The 21309-nt window shown below is 38.2% G+C and overlaps 1 protein-coding gene across 1 annotated transcript; it reads right to left on the reverse strand.

Moving 5' to 3' along the window:
* Nucleotides 1-888: 888 nt before the first annotated feature.
* On the reverse strand, nt 889-20026 carry LOC111868464 (lysosomal-associated transmembrane protein 4A). Its single transcript, XM_023859106.2, has 6 exons — nt 19918-20026; nt 19452-19565; nt 8895-9153; nt 6980-7118; nt 4839-4995; nt 889-4381 (listed from the first exon to the last, which is right to left on the reverse strand). Exons 2-6 carry the CDS (start codon nt 19554-19556, stop codon nt 4043-4045), a joined length of 999 nt encoding a protein of 332 aa, XP_023714874.1. The 5' UTR covers nt 19557-19565; nt 19918-20026; the 3' UTR covers nt 889-4042.
* Between the last annotated feature and the right edge of the window lie 1283 nt (nt 20027-21309).

A 21309-nucleotide genomic window follows, 5' to 3' on the forward strand; every position in this document is an offset into this window, starting at 1 on the left:
TTCCGGCGTGTAGCATAGTGCATCTAGACTGACTAAACTGATTGCAGAAAACCATTTAGTTTCAAAGCACAACTGAAGCACCACTTTTAATTTTTTTTAAGATGTACATGTATCAGTCCATTCAAACAAAGCGATTCTGAAATATCTGGATACATTACGCCACACACCTTTGTAAATCAACTGACTGTTGGCTTGGCCACGAAGTTCAAGTAACCAGCCAGCAGAAATATAACTAGACACAATTAGCAGTGTCCATCTATAAAGCTTGTATGTGCAACAGCCCTGTTCTTTATAATTAACCTCTACTGTCTATATAATTTGCATTAATGCAATGGCGTGTGCATGCTACCCACCCAGCCACACATCACATTATTCAGTACCAATGCCATTTCCCTTGAGATGAAACATGGATGCCAGCCCCGCATTACTAGGATATTTAAAAATGCCCTATTCCTGGATAATAAATTGTTACCCTTGAGACAAAGTCCAAAAGACCACCCCCATAGTGCGGGAAGACAAAATCCCCAGCTCTTCACAAAAAGTCAAAGTTGTACTTCAATGGAACAAGCCTATAAAGGCAGAATTTTTGTTTTTGAATGTCAATTTGTGAGCTGTAACACTAACTGGACGTTTCTGGGTACACAATATAGTGGGTGGGCAAGGGAGATGAGCTGTACCAACATGTCTATTAATGTATATTTTCAGTATGGGTTACAAAATAATGGGCTAAGCTCCTGTAACGGCATACAGGAGCCATCCACACCATTAACCTTCTATACTGTCAATCATGTAACTGCATGACACACGTTTGAGATATTAAGTCAATGTCATAACTTCAGTTTCATTGTCTTGTGCTCATTGAGTATAATTTTACACTTCAAACCCATGTTTCTACCCAAATACATATTTATTAATACTGAGAAAAGAAAGAAGAGTTTCACACATTACAGACGTCATCAAGTACAGGAACTTAGAGCTACAGAAAACAAAATATGATATACAAACTTCAGTTTCTGAACTGTGTAGAAAACCTCCTCCCTCCAATAGTTTCATAAAAAGAAGTTACTTTTCACCCAACTACAATCGTCATTTTCAGTTTTTTTAACATTATTAAAATGTGTGTAGTGCATGACTGAAGAGCAAGTGCAATAGATAATGATTATCATAGACAACATTTTTAAGTGCTTCATATCAGTTAACACATTTCACTAAAATCCACATAAGTAGTAAATGCAGTGACCAGACGAGAGCATGTGTCACCATGATGCTTCAAACTAATTACAAGGCATATAAAGTTATGATCACACAAACTCATAAAAATTACAAATTTTATTTTATCACTAAGATATGGCAGGGTCAGCCAAACACAGACTTTAAGTTCAAAGTACCACAATACATTTAAGGCATATTCCCTGAATTCTACTCCTGACATCCACTGCCTCCTCCCAGGTGACACACTGAAAGATCAACAATTTCTATTGTATACAGAAATTATAAAGTAACTGCAAACGAATAAGACTTCCTTCCTATTTTACTCTCTTTAAACTCTATGAACTGTCAACAGAGTCCAAGTTAGGCTCAAATAAAACCTGAAAAATGAGTGTGAAAAGGATCTCACTATATTTAATACTAAGGCTGATGAAGCAATCAAGTTTACTACTGTAATCTAAATTGTCTCTCTTAAGTTGAATGGATGGACAGTTTAATTCATGAAAACCCCATGTTACTAACATTCACATACACTTAATATAACACAATGGTTTCATATAAACACAAATTATGTGCTTCTTTGCAGCCATGAATACTGTTTTGATAAAATAATATTTGAATATGTTAAGTGAAACAGCATTATTGATACCTGATCAGACATATTTTATAACTCAATCAAATTCAGTATTTATACCCCTAATATTTTGGGACCCATGCTGATAATTTCTGAACTGAGATGCTACTAAAGACTTGCTGGGAACAATTTCTATTTGTTTACAAAACATAAATTTTCTTTAAAACAATCAGTTATAACCATCCAAAACTTCTACTAAACACCCTTCAGAAACTGCACGTAAAGTAAAATACCTGTCATGCAGTAATCAAGTGCCCCTTTCCACCGCAGTGTGGAACAATCTCTCCAGCTAACAGATTTTCCTGTTACTGGATTAGAGCCAACTGTTTCTAGTAATTTGTTCCACATACTTAAATATCTGTGATGAGGTAGTTCCTCACTACTGTTTCAGATAGGCATGCAGACTCAACACATCCATCCATTTTGCACAAAATATTCATGTCTTCATATTCACAAAATATGACATAACAAATACATTTTTAATTTAGATATCTAATCTGGATAAAGCATGCTGTTTCATTTCAACTTTGGTCACTTCAAGAAATAAAATAAGCTGATGCATAAATTTACCATAAACATGCCCCAGATGACAAACTTGCAATGCCATTTCAACTCAAAGCAATCCCTTTATAGAGTTTATTATTATTCACAATATTCACAATCAAAATTCAGCAACTGGTTGCAACTTATTTTAAAAGCAATGGCCACAATTGAAAATACAAATGTGAGAGATCCCAAAGGCAATGGCTTAATGATATGGTACATCAAAGAACTTAAAACAGTGACACTATATCAGACTTTCTAGAAATGTGCAGCAATGTGATAATATATATTTGCCATGACTGGTAAGTAGCACAGCTTTCAAAAGATGTTAATTACACCAAGATTCAATATTTCAATATACAGATATGTAATTATACATTCTATATGTGTTGTGATTTTCTTTCATGCCTGGTTACACCTTGCTATGCAATCCAATGGCCTCTTCATACATATAAAGATAAAGGATTTACTCATTTATAAGCTGATAGGCCTGAGATCATTACAAGATTAAGGAAGAAAGCTCTATAGGAAATTTCCAATAAGATATTCTACATACATCGGTGCAAGTTTCACAAATTAAAGCCAATTCATTGTACCATTAGTAACATTAAATACCTGCAAACTCATTACAGTATATGGAAAATCAAGAAAACCAAAAAGCTGAATGTTTGATTCAGTCTGAATTACTTCAATTCAAGTAATTTTCAGTTATTTTGCTATAAGATTGATTACTGTCATTTTCATACCCATTACTGTAATGGAGGACATTTCTTGAGTCCTATGTGACAGTCTGTTTGTGCATTCTGGGTAAATCCATACTCCATTATACATATGAGCTTTTCTTCACTGACATGAGTAACCAAACTTGAGATACTAATATACGAGGGTTGTTCAAATAAAGCCCGTTCATGGTGCTGCTAGTGAATATACGTAGTCTTAGTCAATCACATGGCTGTCTGCATGACACACCAGAAATTATCCATGAGTTGTGCAATAGCAGAGGCATATTAGTGCAAATGTGAACAGTGTAATACTGTTAAATGCCAGACTTCCAGGTGCAGAATCTGCCCAAACACAAATAGCAGACTGCTCAAGGACCCTGACATCACCATCAACCCAAAGTACTGTAGTGGATTCCTTTGATATCTTCACACTGCCATCAACAGAGTGTTCCAGTATTCTCATGAAGTGTGTCACAATGTTGCATGACACCTGTCCCCACATCAATCACACTGCATAGGACACACAGTGCTTCATGCAATGGAGAGCACTGGACCATCACCAGTGCACAACTTCCACGTGTTTCGCGCCCTTAAGAAAGCACTAAAGGGTAGTGGTGGTGATGCGATGGCTTCAGCAGCAGCGCAGAGAATTATAGCATAGGGAAGTCATCAGCTGGCATGTCAGTGGGATACCTATCTCAATGCCCATGGGGACTATTACTAACAGCATCAACTCCTTCACCCAGAATAATCGAACTCTTTTCATTTCAACAAGCTTCGTAATAAAAATCACTAGACAAATCAGAATCATACACCAGGGAAAAGATCTACTGTATCTGCAAAACTGTGGTTAAAATTTGGAGAATACACTGAATAACAATATCACATCTACTCCATCTGATGTGGCATCCCTACAGGTTGTGCTATTTGAAACTTAGGCATTAGGACGTTCAGAAGCTTGAATGGCTACCTGGGGTTGGGGTTGGGGTTGAGGTTGGGGCTCGATATGAGGATGGGGTTGGGATGGGTGAATAACAGCTATAGGTTCCTGAGAAACTTCCGCAGCTGCTGCAGTAGCACTTGCATATGATGGAGGGGGAGTTGGAAACTTTTTAAAAGAAAAACGTGGATCACCAACAGCAGTTTCATAATCAGGCAGGTCTGGAAGCAAGGACTGGCTGTCTGGGTCGATGTAATGAATGGTTCTCTGAGCTGCTACCAGGCGAAGACTCAGGTACTTGTAGCAACTCCACACCACACAAATAAAGTAGGCCTAAAAAAGAGTGATTTTCATATAACACACCGTACCAACACACAAATGAAAAGAAAGTAAAAACAGAATCAACTAAGAAAGAATGTAAATCTTCAAACTGCATGAAACTCTGATGAGTTTACATCTTTTTACATTATGAATGCATTCACCAAAGCTTATAAAGCAATTCATAAAAATTTTCTGAAGCACATTAAGCACTGAACAGTAGTGTGAGTGTAATGCTTCCTCAAGAAATTACTGGTGTATGTGACAGGTTCACTACTGTGACAAAAGAACAGTATGGAATATCATATAAACACACAATAAATTTATTCTGTTAAATTCTTGTTTACCATGTTAACTTTGTTCGGCTTACAAGTTTTTTACTCTTCTCCTTGCAATATATTAAGGTTTTCTACTTAATCCAAATCCCATTTCATGTGGGATTTTAATGTACGAGCATTAAGATTCCACTTACTTTAACCATCATTGCTGCCACAAATGTAAACAGAACAAGAAGCGAAAGACACTGGGGGTTCATGCGCAACAGTTCTTCCTGGAAAGGTATGTGACGACTGACCGCAACCAAACGATGGATGTCTGGCAAATAACATAGATACCCCACTGCTGTCAGGCTGCAAGAGACAAAAATGTGATGTACTGTATTACCTCACTGCCCTTACTGAAACAGTGAACTTTCAGTACATTCCTCCATTAAAAAAATGTTTCTGCAGACTACAGCAAATTTACATGTCAATAATGCATTTGTTTTCATCACTAATGTGGTTTCTACATAAACATAGCCTTCGTATCATCATGAACCTGCAGCCAGGGGCAACACATACCTACATTAGAAATATCCTCAACACATATAATTGAAAGCAAAATAATCTTGGCATGAAACATTATCTGAAAATAGTTATATAATAGTTTTGCAACCATAGGTTAGTTTAGGTGTAGAAATTGTACATGTTCATATTTATGTGATATTCCAATATGTAAAATGAAAATAATAAACCATATAAGTTTATGATTGATGAAAAAAGAAACAAGGACAGAGACTAAATAAACTCAGTGACATCAAACACTTTAACAGTTGGTCAATGTAGTGAAAATGAAGATTTATGAAGTAATAAGGTCCATTTATTATTACAGAGATGAAATTACATGGATGAACTTTATTGAGATGTCCATAAATATGTTTTTAAGCCTTTACAGAGTAAAACTAATGGAAATTATATTTTTATTCAGCTGAATCCCCCCCCTTGCCACAATATTTTCTTGTTATTCTAACATATAACAGTAATGATGAACTTACTTAGCTTCAAACTGTTCTCACACAGCCTTTATTAAAACTATGAATGCACACCTCTCCCAACATCTACTCACCATCCCATCTTGGACAGTGGAAAATTGTGTGATAAAAGAGAGGAAGATAGTGCACAGTGCAGTGGACATTACATCATACACATTTCTCACATTAAAACTTGGTGTGTGTATGTGTGTGGGGGGAGGGGGTAAACTGCTCCTAGACAAGGGAAGGGACAAGTGGCTCAGTTAACAGAACCTTTACAGACTGCTAGTCATAAACAGCTCTGGAAGAAAAGCTCCAAGTACACTTGGTTGTCGACTTACGACCTATGCAACTTACGACCGGCCGCACTTAAGACAAAAAAAAAAAATGATTAAAATGTTAAAGTTTTTAAAAATAAATTACAAGGATNCTGTTAATAAATATATGACCGAATTACGACCAGATCAACTTACAACCTGTCAGTCAGAATGGAAGTTGGTCGTAAGTGTATAGTTGGTGCAAAAATTATGGCAAAGAAGTGGCAGATGGTTAGAAACCACTCATTATTATGAACATGTTGGAAAGAAGCTCTCATTTTACATTTTGGTTCTGTGTAATTCATCTTCAGACAGAATAACCTTGCTCCTAGTAGATGTCATATTTGCTTGACTGCACCATGATGCAGAGGGAAGAAAAAATAAAGAGCTCACTGTGGTGTTCTAAGAACAGTGGGTGTTTGTATTAGTTAGAAGGAATATTAAACTTGTACCATATTGTAAGCAGTTTTCGAAATCACTAACAGAAAGCACAGCAAAAATAACTAGCATGTGGGCCATCACGCATGGGTGCATGGGTGAGTGCATATGTGCACATTTCCGTCATCTGTATTTTACTCCTAGTATGCAAAAAATGCACATCTAAAATCACAGATAAGATTCCATTCCACCCACACTCCAAAATCAGGCAGTTGCCTGTTCTTGCATCATCCATCTCATCCCCTGTGTTCACACCTCTCTTGCCATACACGTACTTACCTCGTACTTTGTAAATCAAAGCTTGTTGGTTAGGAATATGAATTCCAGCCATTCTCCAGAGATGCTCATTCTCCCACCATTTTCTTCTATTTTTGGTTCAACGAGAAAATATCCAGTCCTGTCCTCACATCGTCATTCCTCATTCTACCTATTTTTCTGCAACCCTTCAATGATTTTAAAAATTTCATCTGAGCTCTATGTGTGAAGTGCGCATAGTAACTCAAGTGTCACAATTTTGCTAATTCTATGAATAACTTCTTACATGATATCAGTCTGAAACACATTTCTTACCTAGCGATACAGAAGTCAAAGACTTGGAGACAGAAAAATGGCATCAGATAAGATGGTTTGCCTTTCACAGCTCCATACACCATAAGAAGGGTTATGGCAAATGTGCAGAATGTCACAACCGCACCGACATTCAGGTCCTCTGCACACACACACATAATTTAAAGGCATCTTGATGTTCAATATTAGTTTCAACAACAAAACTCAAATCACATAAGGAAAATACATCACTCTAGCATACCAGCTGACTACTTTTTTTCAATATTCTGTAATAATTTCTAACATATTTTTGTCATCTTAAGAACTGCCATTGGTTCCACATCCACATATTTCAATCCGTGCAGTTAATGAATGTGACATATGTGTTGCCATTATGTTTGCAAGTTGTCTTTTTGATCGCCTAGTTGTGACTGTGTGCTTACCACCTGCAGAAATTCAACTGTAATGTGCGTGGCTGGTAGGATCTTCACACACATTTTACAGTTGCAAGCTGCTATATGCTCTGAAAAAACTGGCAATGAGCATCATAAAGAAGTTTCATATCGATTAAAAATTCAAAAAATTGGAAACAGCCTTCTAATCACAAACACTCAATTGCTTGGTGATCATTCTTAGACCCAAGAGGGCAAAGAGGCAGGCATCTGAAGACGGTCACTGTCAGTCAGGAAGTCAAGCTCCACCTGACAGTGGAAAATTTCTGGAGATAAAAGGAGCTTAGCTGGCTGTACGAGTACACATAAACTACAGAATGTGAGATGTGGTTTCTCAAGTGGAAGACATCAGATCAAAGTTCCTGAAATTTTCCGAAGTGCTGAAATTCCAGGCAAAACTTCAAAACAAGCAACTAAGGTGCCAGACAAACCTGTACACATAACGAGAACAATACACATTTTTGTTCATTGCATTTTTTAGATAACATGACTTTTTATTTAGTTAACTTGTATCCTGTAGCGTTTGTGTTAAAACTGCATACTGAAACAAAATAATACCAATGATTATGTATAAAATATGACTATAAAATAACAAGACTGGAAATGCTACACGCTGCTCTCAAACTACTTCCCTCATCCACAAAGAAAACTAAATAAAACTGTCACCAAAACATAGCAGCGGTTATGGGAGGTGTATTGAAAAGATACCCTACTAAGGGCGCATGTTTCTGAATGGCATATGCTGATTTTAGAAGAGGCAGAAGATGATGAAGAATGACCTGGTCATCTAGTACCAGTGAAAACCAATGAGAATGTGGAAAGTGAGGACTACTGTACATAATGATTGCCATTTGAGCATCAGCATAGTAGCAGAAAAATTAAATATGGATAAGGAAACACTAATACAACATTATAGCCAAAAATTTGATGGTGCCAAAGGATAATTCTATCTTGATATTTGTGGGGGGGGAACGTGCTACAAACTCAACTGCGAAGTTTGGGTTCTGCACCATCAGATTTAAATTTGTAGCTCTTTCAATAGAGATAATACTACAAAACTTCATGGAACTGTTCTTCTCTGCATTTATCACATGTATTTATGTCATCAATCAACTACTGTCTTTCAATGCAACAGTCAACATTGCTCAGTTATAGGGATGCTGCACTGTGGAAATGGTTACAAAAAATAAACATTTCTGGAACACACGAATTTCATTACATGAAGCTCTTACTGAACCAGGAGTACATTCTCGCTGAAGGGGCAACAGATGAAATTAATTCTTAGGTTGTATGGGAAACTGAATATATGGTATTTGCCCTAGCAGTAAAGTGTCATCAAAATATGATGTGTTTTGAGACTTTAACCATGGCACAATGAACCTTTCCAGTATTGGTTCCTGCTATAACTGAGGAGATAATAAGTTTAACCAGTCTCAATGTTCTAGTGTTAAAGGCATATATTGTGTTACCAACAGGATAAAACTCACGGTGATTCAGACTGCGGTGGGTAAAGATGTCATGATAACCATGGGCTGTGGATAAACTTGACTGTATCCTAGTGTCATCTGGCTCTTCAGGCTTTAGACTTAGCTCAATACTGGGACCAAGATTTGGACTTATGATCTCCACAACTGGTTCCTCAACTTCACTCAGAGGTGTTGGCAACACAGGATCCATCGAGTCTTCCACCATTTCAGGGTGACGAAGGACCACCGCTATTACTGAAAGTGCTAGTACATGGATCATCTGAAAGCAATGACGTCATCAATTGTGAATTTATGAAAACTTAAAACGTAGAAAACCATTTTCTGAGGGTGTCAGTCTTAAGCAGACTGCACATAAAAATTCTTAATAAAAAACAAAATCACACCAAATAAACACTGCACATACTTTCTTGGGTCTATTATATATTAAAAAAACATTATATGTTTATATATCTTGATACGTAAATTTAAATAAAATTTATGTAATGTAACTTACAGAAAATGACAATACAGGCTATCTAAAATTAAGATTATAATTTTCAATGCCATTGTATTGCTAATAACTGATATATATGCCCACAAGTACATGTGCATGTACACATGTGCTCACATGCACAGATGTTACATGTAACAGCACAAAGCTTCACACCATAGACTCATATGACAAAAAAAATTAAAGTTTCAGTTAACACAGGGCTGTCAGTGCTTCCTAATGGAAATACAAATGATTTTAACATTTTCACAAATAATGTTACTAAAGAAACGCAAATGCTTTTGCTACTGTTGGAGGGGGGGGGAGAAGCATTTTAGCATGATTGGTAACATTACTCGTGAGATGAATTCAAGTTGCCTGCATCACTGTTAGAAAGATCTCCATTGTTACATGGGTCAACCCGTGTGTCTGTGCATGTGCGTAAGTGTGCAGAGAGGGCACACAAAAAAGAGAGAGCATGTGTGCATATGCATATGCGTGTGTACCATACAGACAACAGGGAACAACTGGAAGTGATAACATTAAAAAAGCAAGAAGCACAAGAATAATTACAATCAGTATAAAACTACACACACAAGACGAAATAACAAGTCACAATAGACATAAACATACAGAGAGAAATATAAGAGCAATACAATTTATTAACACTGAGAGTTTTAACAGCATTTTAAAGATTTAAGAATGTAAAACATCTAATAAGATGTCTTTATACAGGTTTCAAATAACCTTTGGTCAGATGTTACATGTATCCCTTGATATTCAGAACAGATGAAACATGCACAGGGAAAAAGAAATAAAGAAAGATATTAGAATATAAAATATTACACCTATTTGAGGGCAAATTATACATATATATATATATATGATTCTTAGGTATGTTTCTGCTCAAGGTTCAGCTGTTTCAAGTTGCTAAGCAGCACTAATTCGTTCAAGGTTCTGCTGATTCAGTGCTGCTAAGGATGAATAACAGCTTGCAACTGGAAACACACATGCAAACTTGACATTTAAGAATTTCTTAATTAAGCATTTTTAAATGTAACATTACATATATGTAGCCTTTTATTAACTTGAAAGACTGTGTGCAAAGGCACAAAAAAGAAATTTAAGCATTTTATACAATGTGTAATATTCTTAAGACATATAAAAAAAGGCTGAACCCTCTGAAAGAACATTGAGAGCACAAATTCTTGAGATAAATCTAAATTCATCATTGTCCCAACATGTTTCAACATTTATGATGTCATCTTCAGAGGTATATACTAATACTGAAGAATTTTGCTCAAGGTTATCTTTCATGACTGTAATATGTGGGGGAAAACTTTTTAAAATTACGTATAATCATAAAAAACAACCTTGGGGTAGAATCTTCTGTATTTTTAAGTATCTACCCTTGAGGATGACACTGTAATTGTCAAAACAATAATGAATTTAAACCCATTTTAAGAACCTGTGTTATAACAGATTGTACTGTGATGACAACAGGTACAGTTTGGCCCATTAAAACACTCCAATGTTCTTTCTTGATCACATATAAAAATACTGCTGTTTATCTTTGTTACTTTTGATTAGAACTGTCAGAGAATGACTGTTTATGTTACACATGTATGACACCAAAAAAGACAAATTAACCCTTTAAAGACTGAATTTTTTCTAATAGTAATTAACTGTTTAGTCAGTACCTCACAGAAAAAAGAAACATTATGTCTCCACTACAAAGATCAACTGGTTAATGCCATTTTGGAGAAACAATCATTTATTGTGAGAACAGCAGGTAATACACCCATTCAGTTGGCAGAACGCAGAGTTTTAGTATGTTAAAGCAGGTGCTGCATATAGTGACCATCGGACTTTAAAGGGTTAAAGCACAATCATAACTATACCTGCTATTTTAACATTAGAAAGTCTGACTTTTCCGCACAGTGTATTTACAAGTTTTGTTTAGTTCTCAAAAAAAAAACAGTAATTCCCTAACAAGGTAACAAGGCAAGGTAAAGTTTTCCTTGTGCTTAACTAATTCAGCACTACTCCTTGAAGGCGTATGGAGAAGTGGATGTATAGGTCCACACTTTCTTGACCTTGGCATTAGCTGGAGGAGAGTGGTCAGTTTTACGCCCTGGCCGCTTTACTCCTGGGGAAGGAGCCCCTGGTACCCATTGGATAGGAGGTTGGGTGGACCCCAGAGCCAGTCTGGACAACATGGAGAAGAGAAAATTCTTGATCCTACCAGGACTCTGAACTCTGACTCCTCGGTCTACCAGCCTGTAGCCCGTCACTATACGGACTACGATACCCCAGCTCCTAATTCCCTAACAATAAAAACTTAAATTTTTGTAACAGAGATTTATGGTGTTTTCACTTAGGTATGAACTGAAATTTTAAATATTACTTTCATGAATTTCATGCTTCCAAGAGTTAAGCAAATTCATTCTGATGGTATGATATATCTCCAAAACTTCTATATATATTCAACTAAAATCAGAATTAAAAGCCTACACTTACACACCTTGATTAAGTTTAATTCTGATTCAAGGTAACTCCTTTATGACAAGTTCAAACAAAACTTCATAGAATTTCCCCAAAACTGAAACTGAACTTCCATACTCTATAACTCATCAATGAAAATACTGTGTATGACATACACACTTTTGTTAATATCTAAAACTTCTATTTTATACATATTTTGATATGTTGAAAATTTAGAATAAATATGTACAAGGAAAAATAATTCCAGCCTCTGTCAAGTCTGATACCTGTAGTATGACTCTTATCAGCAACAAATGACATCATGACCAACAAAGAATGTGAAATCACAAAGAAAACTATTGGAAAATACGTGGAGGAGACCTTTCCAACATTACTATTAACGCTACATATTGTAAATTAAGTATATGAGCCACCTGCAAACCATAACTGTATATCCATATACAATTTAGTGTCACTTAAAGATAAGATAATTATAACTTTATGAGTCATAAACCAAGCATCACTTCTGCAACTGCATAAGTACAGACTATACACCTAGTTACATTCTTAAGGATACTGGTAAGCTAGAAACAGTGTTATCCTTTCTCTGTGAATACAAGAGTCTATCTGGGATCAATTCAATTCACTCCCAGTTAATACTGTTATGTGTTAAGGGGCTGGGCTTGACTTATAGATGGGTTTTGGATTGGGCGATTGGATTTATTGACAACTTAAACACCCAACTCATAACTACAAGTAATACAGCACTATCACTGATCTAGATACTTTACAGTTCACTGTTGCACACACTAGGGTTCTCAGTATTCCCTAGTTTTAACCAGTCAACGGATTTATAACAGTCTCACTGTCATCGCAGCAAATGTGAAATCTTCCATGCATAGCTTAATTCCTTTCTTGCCATCATCTTTGACCGGCGACTCTCTCAATTCTCTGCTGCAACTATGAACTCCCGAAACTCAACTCAATTGTCCTTCTAGCTGCATGAGATCCTTTTTATGTAGCCTCACGACAGACTCACAGAAATCACCACATCCTCTACTGTTGTGTTGATTCACTGGTGCAGAGATGCGTTTACCGCACAGCTGCATAGCAACAAGTGTGGCACAGACCCACACAGAACGTCACTTGCAACACCTTTTCTATTGTTGCACGAGGTCAGAGTGTACATGATTTGTTCCTCTGCTATGTGTGTACAGGCCTTTACCAAGCAACAGCTGTTTCTCTGCCTCCACAGTTCTTGCTCTGAGCAAATACACCACATTCCTGTATTCATCTTCAAACTGGCTCATTTTAAAGACGTTCTTCAATAAAATTCTGTATATCTTCCTGTATCTATAGGCAGGGCCATCATGGCCTCTAACAATATCAGGCGAATACAAAAAAAAGTAAAGCTATCCCTGTATCAGGCCGTGAAGGCCCATAGGGTTGGGAGACGTTGAGGCTCTCACATTATCTAGACAATCGGCTCAAAGATGGTGGTAAGGTTGTCAGCCTTATGCACTGGCTGCCCTTTACTCCTGAGGAAAATTATTTAATTAATTCCTGGTACTCATTTCTGTTAAATGTTGAGTCAACCCTAGGGCCATAGTGTGGCTGGAAGGATTAGGTCAACTGAAAAAATCCAATGATCTCATCGGGACTTGAACTCACGGCCATCCAGCTTGTAGCATAGCCCCTCAACCAACCATGCTACCGCGTGCCGCTTATCAGGTGAATACAAATTTAAAATATTTCTCTCTTTCTTTATTTCCTACAACTGACTGGTTGCCCCAGACTGTCCTAGTTATAATATCTGGGCATGGACTACACAGAAAACACTGTTCCTCTGTTGCTGTTCGATTGTTGCTTATCAAAAAATCTGCTGTCTAGCAACAGACATTGTTCTGTTGTCTGTTTCGTGGCTGTTGCCAAGAAACAAACGTCATTTCAGAGCCATTCGCTACCAACAACTGTTCTTCTGGCTCCATAGTCTTTGTTTTGAGCAAATATGCCACACTGCTCCCTTGTCAAGGCTGTGCTTGTGACTTCTGCTAACACTCCTCTCCTGACTCAATTCTCATGGTGATTACACTTCAACCACTCCTGCTGCTTGTCTTAAGCAGCTCCAACATACAGTGCCAGTTGGCACAGGTTTATCACCATCATCTTCCTTTCCTGCTTGGTGCAGGCAAAAGATCTGAGAGTGGTCATATGCTCCTACATATTTGGTTCTTACTCTGTGTGCAGTTCTTTCATTTCGAAGGAGGCTGACCCCTCCACAATGTTCACTCGCTCATTGTTCAAACCCTAACTGAAGGCTTGACTCTTCACTCCATGATCTCTAGCATAACAGCCATCCTGAAGATCCTGCCGCATGTCCTCTTGCTTCATAGATGTAGCTGCTCCTTCAAATCTTGGTCCCTTATTCCACTGTTACATTGTGGTTGTGCCTGATGTCTCTTCCTGAACGTCCCTTCTTTCAAAGTTCCTCTTGCAACACTGTCCCTGCCTGGTCCCTGATGACCATGTCCCTTCCGCAGTGCAGGAATGGGATGGTGGGTCACCCCTCTGCGGATGGCAGCCAACTTCTTCTGGGACCCACCATTGCCCTTGGTCCATTTCTTTGGCTGTCAACAGTGCTAGATGCTGATCCCCATACCATTTCTTCTGCACTCCAAATTTTCCACTGCGACCTCTGCTTTAGGGACCTTCTTATGCTCTGCCTCAGACTCTATTTCTTCTGGATTTGCCTCCAAATCCATGGCCTTTATCTTTTCTAACAAGACTCTAGCTGGGATTCGATCCCGACCATCATCCTTCTCTGACAGGCTTCTATTCTGGCCAGCATTTCTTCTTTCAGGAGTTCTTCGCCAGCTCTCATTTCTTACTTTGCATTTTGTTGCTCGGCTCTCATTTCTTCTCTCATTTCCCTTAGATAGGAGTCAGTTTTTGCTTAGTTGACACTTATTTTTGCTTGGTTGGTTCTTACTTCCTCTCAGTTTGTTCTTATTTCAGCCAGCAGGTATACTATGATCTGTTCCACTTCCATAGTGTGGCAATATAGCTGCACGGTGTAAGTCTCAATCCAAATAATTCAACTGATTCAATCCTTTCCAATCCAACCACTTCTGACACCAGCTGTCACATATCTGAGTGACTCCTGACGAGGTTTTGGATAGTATATTGAATTTATTGACCACCAGTACACAAAACTCATAACTACAATTATAACAGCCTCACCAAGTTACATAGTCCAAATACCACTGTATAGTGGGGGGCGGAATCCAGTTGGGTCCACTCGGCACAGCGGCTACTGATTGGCCTATTGTACCTGCCCCGAGTGATTATGATGGAGAATTTGGCGGAATGAAGATTGGCAGGGGAGATCGAAGTACTCAGAGAAAACCCAAGCCAGCGCCACTTTGTCCACCACAAATCCCACTTGACAAGACCTGGGTTTGAACCCAGGCCACCACAGTGGCAAGCCAGCAACTAACCGCCTGAGCTATGGCGTGGCCATAAATACCACTCTATATTTTCTTTATTGCTAGTGAGGTGAGACTAAGTCCCTTGCACTGTGGCCACTTCTGGCCTATTGTACCAGCCCCAGATGATAGGTGAGGGTGATTGTGGAGCAATTGGTGGAATGAAGATTGGCATGGGAAATCGAATTACTCAGAAAAAACCTGCACCAGCACCACTTTGTTCACAACAAATCCCACTTGACCAGACCCGGGATCCAACCCAGGCCACTGTGGTGGGAAGCAAGCGCCTAACCACTTGAGCTATGGCGCGGCCCTAAATACCACTCTAACTATAGCACATATAAAATCTTCTCAGTCTTCACTAGATGTTTCCTGGTAACGAATTTTAACACCATCCATTTATGTCCTTACCATCTAGAACACACCCCACAACTGAACTAAGCTCTAAACTTGTCTCACTGATAAATCCTTGGGATGGGCCACGTAGAAAACACAGCTTTCCTATTGTTTCCGTTTAACTGTTACTGCAGAGACATGTTTACTGTGCCACTGCAAAGCAATGGTTGCAGCGTGGACCACAGAAAACACTGCTTCCAACAGCTTCCCTGTTGTTGCATGCTGATTCAGTGCCATGGGAACCTGTTTGCAATCATTACCTAGTAACAGGCCTACACACTACAATATTAGTACAGTTAACCAGTGCAAACAGGAACGATATAATCAACAGTGTTTCTGTTACTATCCAGTGGTTGTGTACCTTAAACTGTGAATTAAATTAGTGAGTACTTCTCTAAAAAACCCTAATGAATAAATTATTATTCACTGAAAGTTAAGGACATTCCAACATCTCTGAGATACTCGTGCAAAAATAATCCTGCTAGTACACCTACATGCTGTCCTGATACTGCTAAACCTGATCATGAACAATACTACAAGGGATCCAATTAGTCAAGGTAATTTTTATCTCACCACAATCCAACCTATTACTGCAACAGAAAAATCAGGCTAAGAAGACCAGATGTGTAGAAGGTGGAACAGTGTCAGAAATCATAACATAAAGATGGCTAATACATACTATGAATATGCAGAAAATTTCAAATACTTGGGAATGACATAAAAAGATTAAAATTGTATTTATGAAGAGATTATAAGCTGATTAAATATGACAGATGCATGCCATCATTTATCCAGGTTTTACCTTTTGATCTAAGACCTAAAAGCATGAAGATTAAACAGAAAACTATAATTTTGCCTAGAGTTTTGCATGTGTGTGAAACTTGGTCTCTCACATGAAGGACTTAGCACAGACAGGGTGTCAGGGAATAGGGTATTGAGGAGAATATCTAGACCTAAGAGGGAAGAAGTTACATAAAGTTTGAGAAAACCATGTAATAAGGAACTTCGTAACTCGTGTTCCCCAACAAGTACGATTGGAGTGATCATATCAAAGAGGATGAGAGGGGTAAGGCATGTAGCCTGCATGGGAAAGAAGTGCAAACAAAGTTCTGGATGGTAAACATAAAGGAAAGAACCTACTAGAAAGACCTAGACATACATGTGAGATTATTAAAATTGATCTTAAAGAAAAAGGATGGGAGTGGAAAGACTGGATTCATATGACTCAAAACAGAGACCGGTAAGGGGCTACTGTCAATATGGTAATGAACCTTGGGTTCCATAAAATGCTGGAAATTTATGCAGTAATTGAGCAACTATTAGATTCTCAAGGAAGACTAATCTCCATTCAGTCAGTCCGTCTGTCAGTCAGTCAGTGTAAATGAAGGAATGAGTTAGAACCAAAATAATGGTAGCACACACATAACTGATCAGATAAACAATTTCAACTATTTTGATTATGAGGTCTCTTACATGAAAAACAAAGGTGTAGGAAGAAATTAAAAACATGTACACTCAACTCCCGATTATCCAGGATAATGGTGGGGATGGAAATCACAATTAATCGAAAACCCAGTTAAGACAAATTTTATTAAAAGTAGTACTGTAATACTGTACCTTCATAATACTATAGGTCTACCTGTATTTAAATTTATTCAACTTCATTTTTATGTTATCGCATGGCCTATTTAATACTTTTTTTACATTACACTGAAGTATGAATTAGTTATTTCAATCACAGAGTTCAATAACATTCAACACTTTTTATGAATATTCACACTTAACACTTAAGAAAATTTAATATTGTCGTTTGCTTTTTCGCGGCATTCTCCTTTTTATGGATATCCGTACGAAGCGTACGTAATATTAGCTTGTCACTTAATGAACTGTTCTCTTCACTCTCAAGATGGTCTAGTAAGGATTCCAAATGATTAAGAGCAGCACCATGTGATACTTTCTTACTAGCAGCACTGTCCACCTCTTCCTCATTCTCACTTTCTTCCCGCTCTTCTGACTGCACCCCCACTTAACTTATGATTTCATCACTGCTTAACATTTCGAAGCCCGGCTCACACGAGTTACTGTTGAATACTTAACACAACACGCTTCCTTTTACACTCTGACATTTTGCTAATGCACTTGAAGATCGATACAAAGAAACTAATTGGGGCGGTGTATCTGTCCTTGAAACTTTCCACAAATCCTTGCATTCTTTCACCCCTACCCTAGAACACTGTGTTAGCATAACGGGACCAAAAAATGCTGAGCTCGGTTCACACTAGTGCAAAAATAGTGTTACAACTCACCATGTGAAACAAAAGTGAATGAATATTAAACAACATAAGCCTCAAAAAAGCTCCGGTAGCCCTGGTTAAGCCGGAAACCGGTTAATCCACCCCCAGATAATCGAGAGTTGAGTGTAGTTCTTTCTGTGGAATGTTGCAAATTATGCGCAAGGATGTATGAAAGGAAACCACACTGAAATTGTATATGTCAATGAAAATTCCATTACTAATGTGTAGCAATGGAAACTGGATATAAGAGCAACAGAAGTGGCTGACATATGGCACCCAGGTACTGTAGCACAATATATAATATAAGCGTGCCACGAGTTGGCACAGGGTGTGTGTCGGTGGGTTGGGAGGGTCACTGTGTACATGTGGACCATTTTGTTAAAAGGCAGAGCTGTGCCTGTAACAGGATATCAAAGCTCATAGGGGTGTGAGAGGTCAAGGCTCCCATATTTTCTACACAACCAGGTCACAAATGGCGGTGAAGTGGTCAGCTTTATGCATTCGCCACCCTTTACCATCCCCCGAGGAAGATTCCTGGTATCATTTCTGTTAGAGGCTGAGTCAACCCTGGTGCCATAGGCAGCTAAAAGGATTAGGTCAACTGATCCAGTGACTTCATTGGGATTCAATCCTGCGACCTCCCAGCTTGTAGCATAGTGCCTCATGTTACTAACACTATATCTGTCTTACAGCCCCAGACGCAGATCACATCACCAATGTGCTGTGTGTGTATGCATGTTAACTGGTGAGCTTTCTTTTATAAACAGTGCTCCATTTATTGCTAAGTACCTGTGATGTCAGCATAATGTAAAGTGTCAACTAGCATTTACATGTGATTCTGTTCAAAAACTGCAACATGTATGAAGATCTAAAGTAAAAAAGTAAAGTGAAGGTATCCCCTTAACAGGTCGTGGAGGCCCATAGGGTTGAGAGATGTTGAGGTTCCCACATTTTCTAGAAAATCAGGCTCACAGATGGCGGTAAGGTTGTCAGCCTTACGTGCTGGCCACCCTTTACCCCCAGAAATATTCCTGGTACTCATTTCTGTTAGAGGCTGAGTTGACCCCAAAGGCCATAGTGCGGCTGGAAGGATTAGATCAATTGAAAAAATCCACCTCATCGGGATTTGATGCCGTGACCTTCTGACTTATAGCACAGTGCCTCAACCACCTATGCTATTGCATGCCCCTCTGCATGAAGAACTAGAAATACAAAATATATGTGAAATGACCACATGATAATTACACAAGGTACAAACTTACCAAAAACAGCATGATAAGAGGGCAATGCATAATTAATGACATAAAGGAGGTGAAAAGGCTGATTTTGAAAGGAGGTAGAATTGGCCAGTCAGGAATTTCTAGGTGGTGGCGATGACAACTCCTTGACGCTTAAAATACTGTTAACAGATAACAAGTAAAAAACTTACAAGATGCCATATTCCTAGAAATATTGTTCCAGTCCTCACATGGCAGAAGAAACAACACTTCCAGTCGTTCCTGTGGTCTCCAAATTTAAGCCTCATTTCCTGCATACAGCAGATCTGAGAACAGAAACCTGCATACAGCAATTCTTCATACAAAACAGCACTATCAACGCGACAGCTTACAGTTATCTGTTTTTAACTAAACATGAACTGCATTAAAAAGGCTTTGAATTATTGCAGAAAATCTAATAGGTTTAATATGCACACCAAAAATAACCTATGCAAACAAAAATACGAAACGCTTTTGTAATTAAATATGCTAACGCAAATTCGTCAATTCTATACGTAGTCTTGTGACAACTCGACCCTGACGTATTGAAAACCAATTTCCTGAAAAACATTTCAGTCTGTTTACTGTAACTTACGTAATTTTCTGGCATAACGGATACTACTGTACCATTAAACTTACCTATCAAATTGAAATAAATATATAACACTCTTACACGGCTGGCACCTATCCAATTATCTTACCACAACCAATTTTACTCCTTCCACAGTTCTTCAATGGCGCACTGACGTATGTGTACGCAAATTCAAAGAGAGATGTAATTACGTAATGTTGTTAATTGAGTAAGAACAGAATGCATGTCGAAAACATAATTTATTCATTAATTATTTTATTCATATAGTAAAGTAAGATATTTATAAGTAAATTCCACTTTAGGAATTAGTTTGAATATTATTGTACATTAGGCAAAATCCAGTTTCTGCTCTCTAGCGGATAAAATCAGAACCATCACTATTACCAGCATTACCAGCGTCTGCGTCGTCTGCGTAGTAACCGGTAGTAACGTAAGGCTGTCGGCGACCGTGGGTAGGCAGTTTGTGTAGTCAGTGGTGGAATTAATGATGGTGCTGAAATGAAATTCTGTTGTAGTGAATGTCGGATGCTTCGAACAGATCAGCAGTAGTAATTACACTGTTGCAGCTACAACCACCGTGGGCCCTCCAGGCACCAATCACAGTTACCGACGGCGTGACCGGCGTGACTATGTCTCACATAGAGAGAAGAGTGGTTACAACTCACGACCCGGGAGTGCAGAGCGGTGCAGAGTATGTAGGGGACAAACTGTGCCATCTGTGCTGACGTTGCAGCCAAAGGACATGGAGGAGAAACGTATTGGAATGTACCTCAATGTCTGGCCAACAGTACTCCACGAACACCATTGCAGTTGCGTATGATCAGATGGAAAGTAATTTAACCCACGGACCAGCTGGTTGCTAAGGAGAGTGATGCCTACCATAAACAACAAGATGTCGATCCAGTTGCGGTCCATACACAAACACTTCTATGTCCGTTTCAAAATGGTTGTTGCAGAACTGTGAATTAGCTCCAAATATGAGTCTTCCTCGTTCTACAATGTACAAACTTGACCTCGTTTTATATATATATATATATTTCTAGTTACGTCATAAACGTTGAATAAATGAAATTGCCAATTCGAACACCGTGTCTAGTCACTAACACTTGACAATATGTATATATAAAATATACATATTATAAACTTTTATTTTCGTATGTCTCTATGCATTATAGACAATAGCAAATATTCATAATAATACAAATGTTTAATTAATATGCAATTGACATTCTGGTCTAGTGTGTATTCATTATGGCTGGTGGCCATTTTATATCTAGTTACTGACATGCATAGAGATCGCACAGCAGATGGTAGCACTGCTGTGCTTTCCTGAGAGCTGATGGTCTTGGGTGAACAGATTGAAGTTACAGTATGTACAAATGTAGTTACACAATATAAATCTGTAGATTAGGTTTAATGTTTCTATGATGTAACACCAT

The sequence above is a fragment of the Cryptotermes secundus genome, unplaced genomic scaffold, assembly GCF_002891405.2.
Source record: "Cryptotermes secundus unplaced genomic scaffold, Csec_1.0 scaffold169, whole genome shotgun sequence".
NCBI classification, from domain to species: Eukaryota; Metazoa; Arthropoda; class Insecta; order Blattodea; family Kalotermitidae; genus Cryptotermes; species Cryptotermes secundus.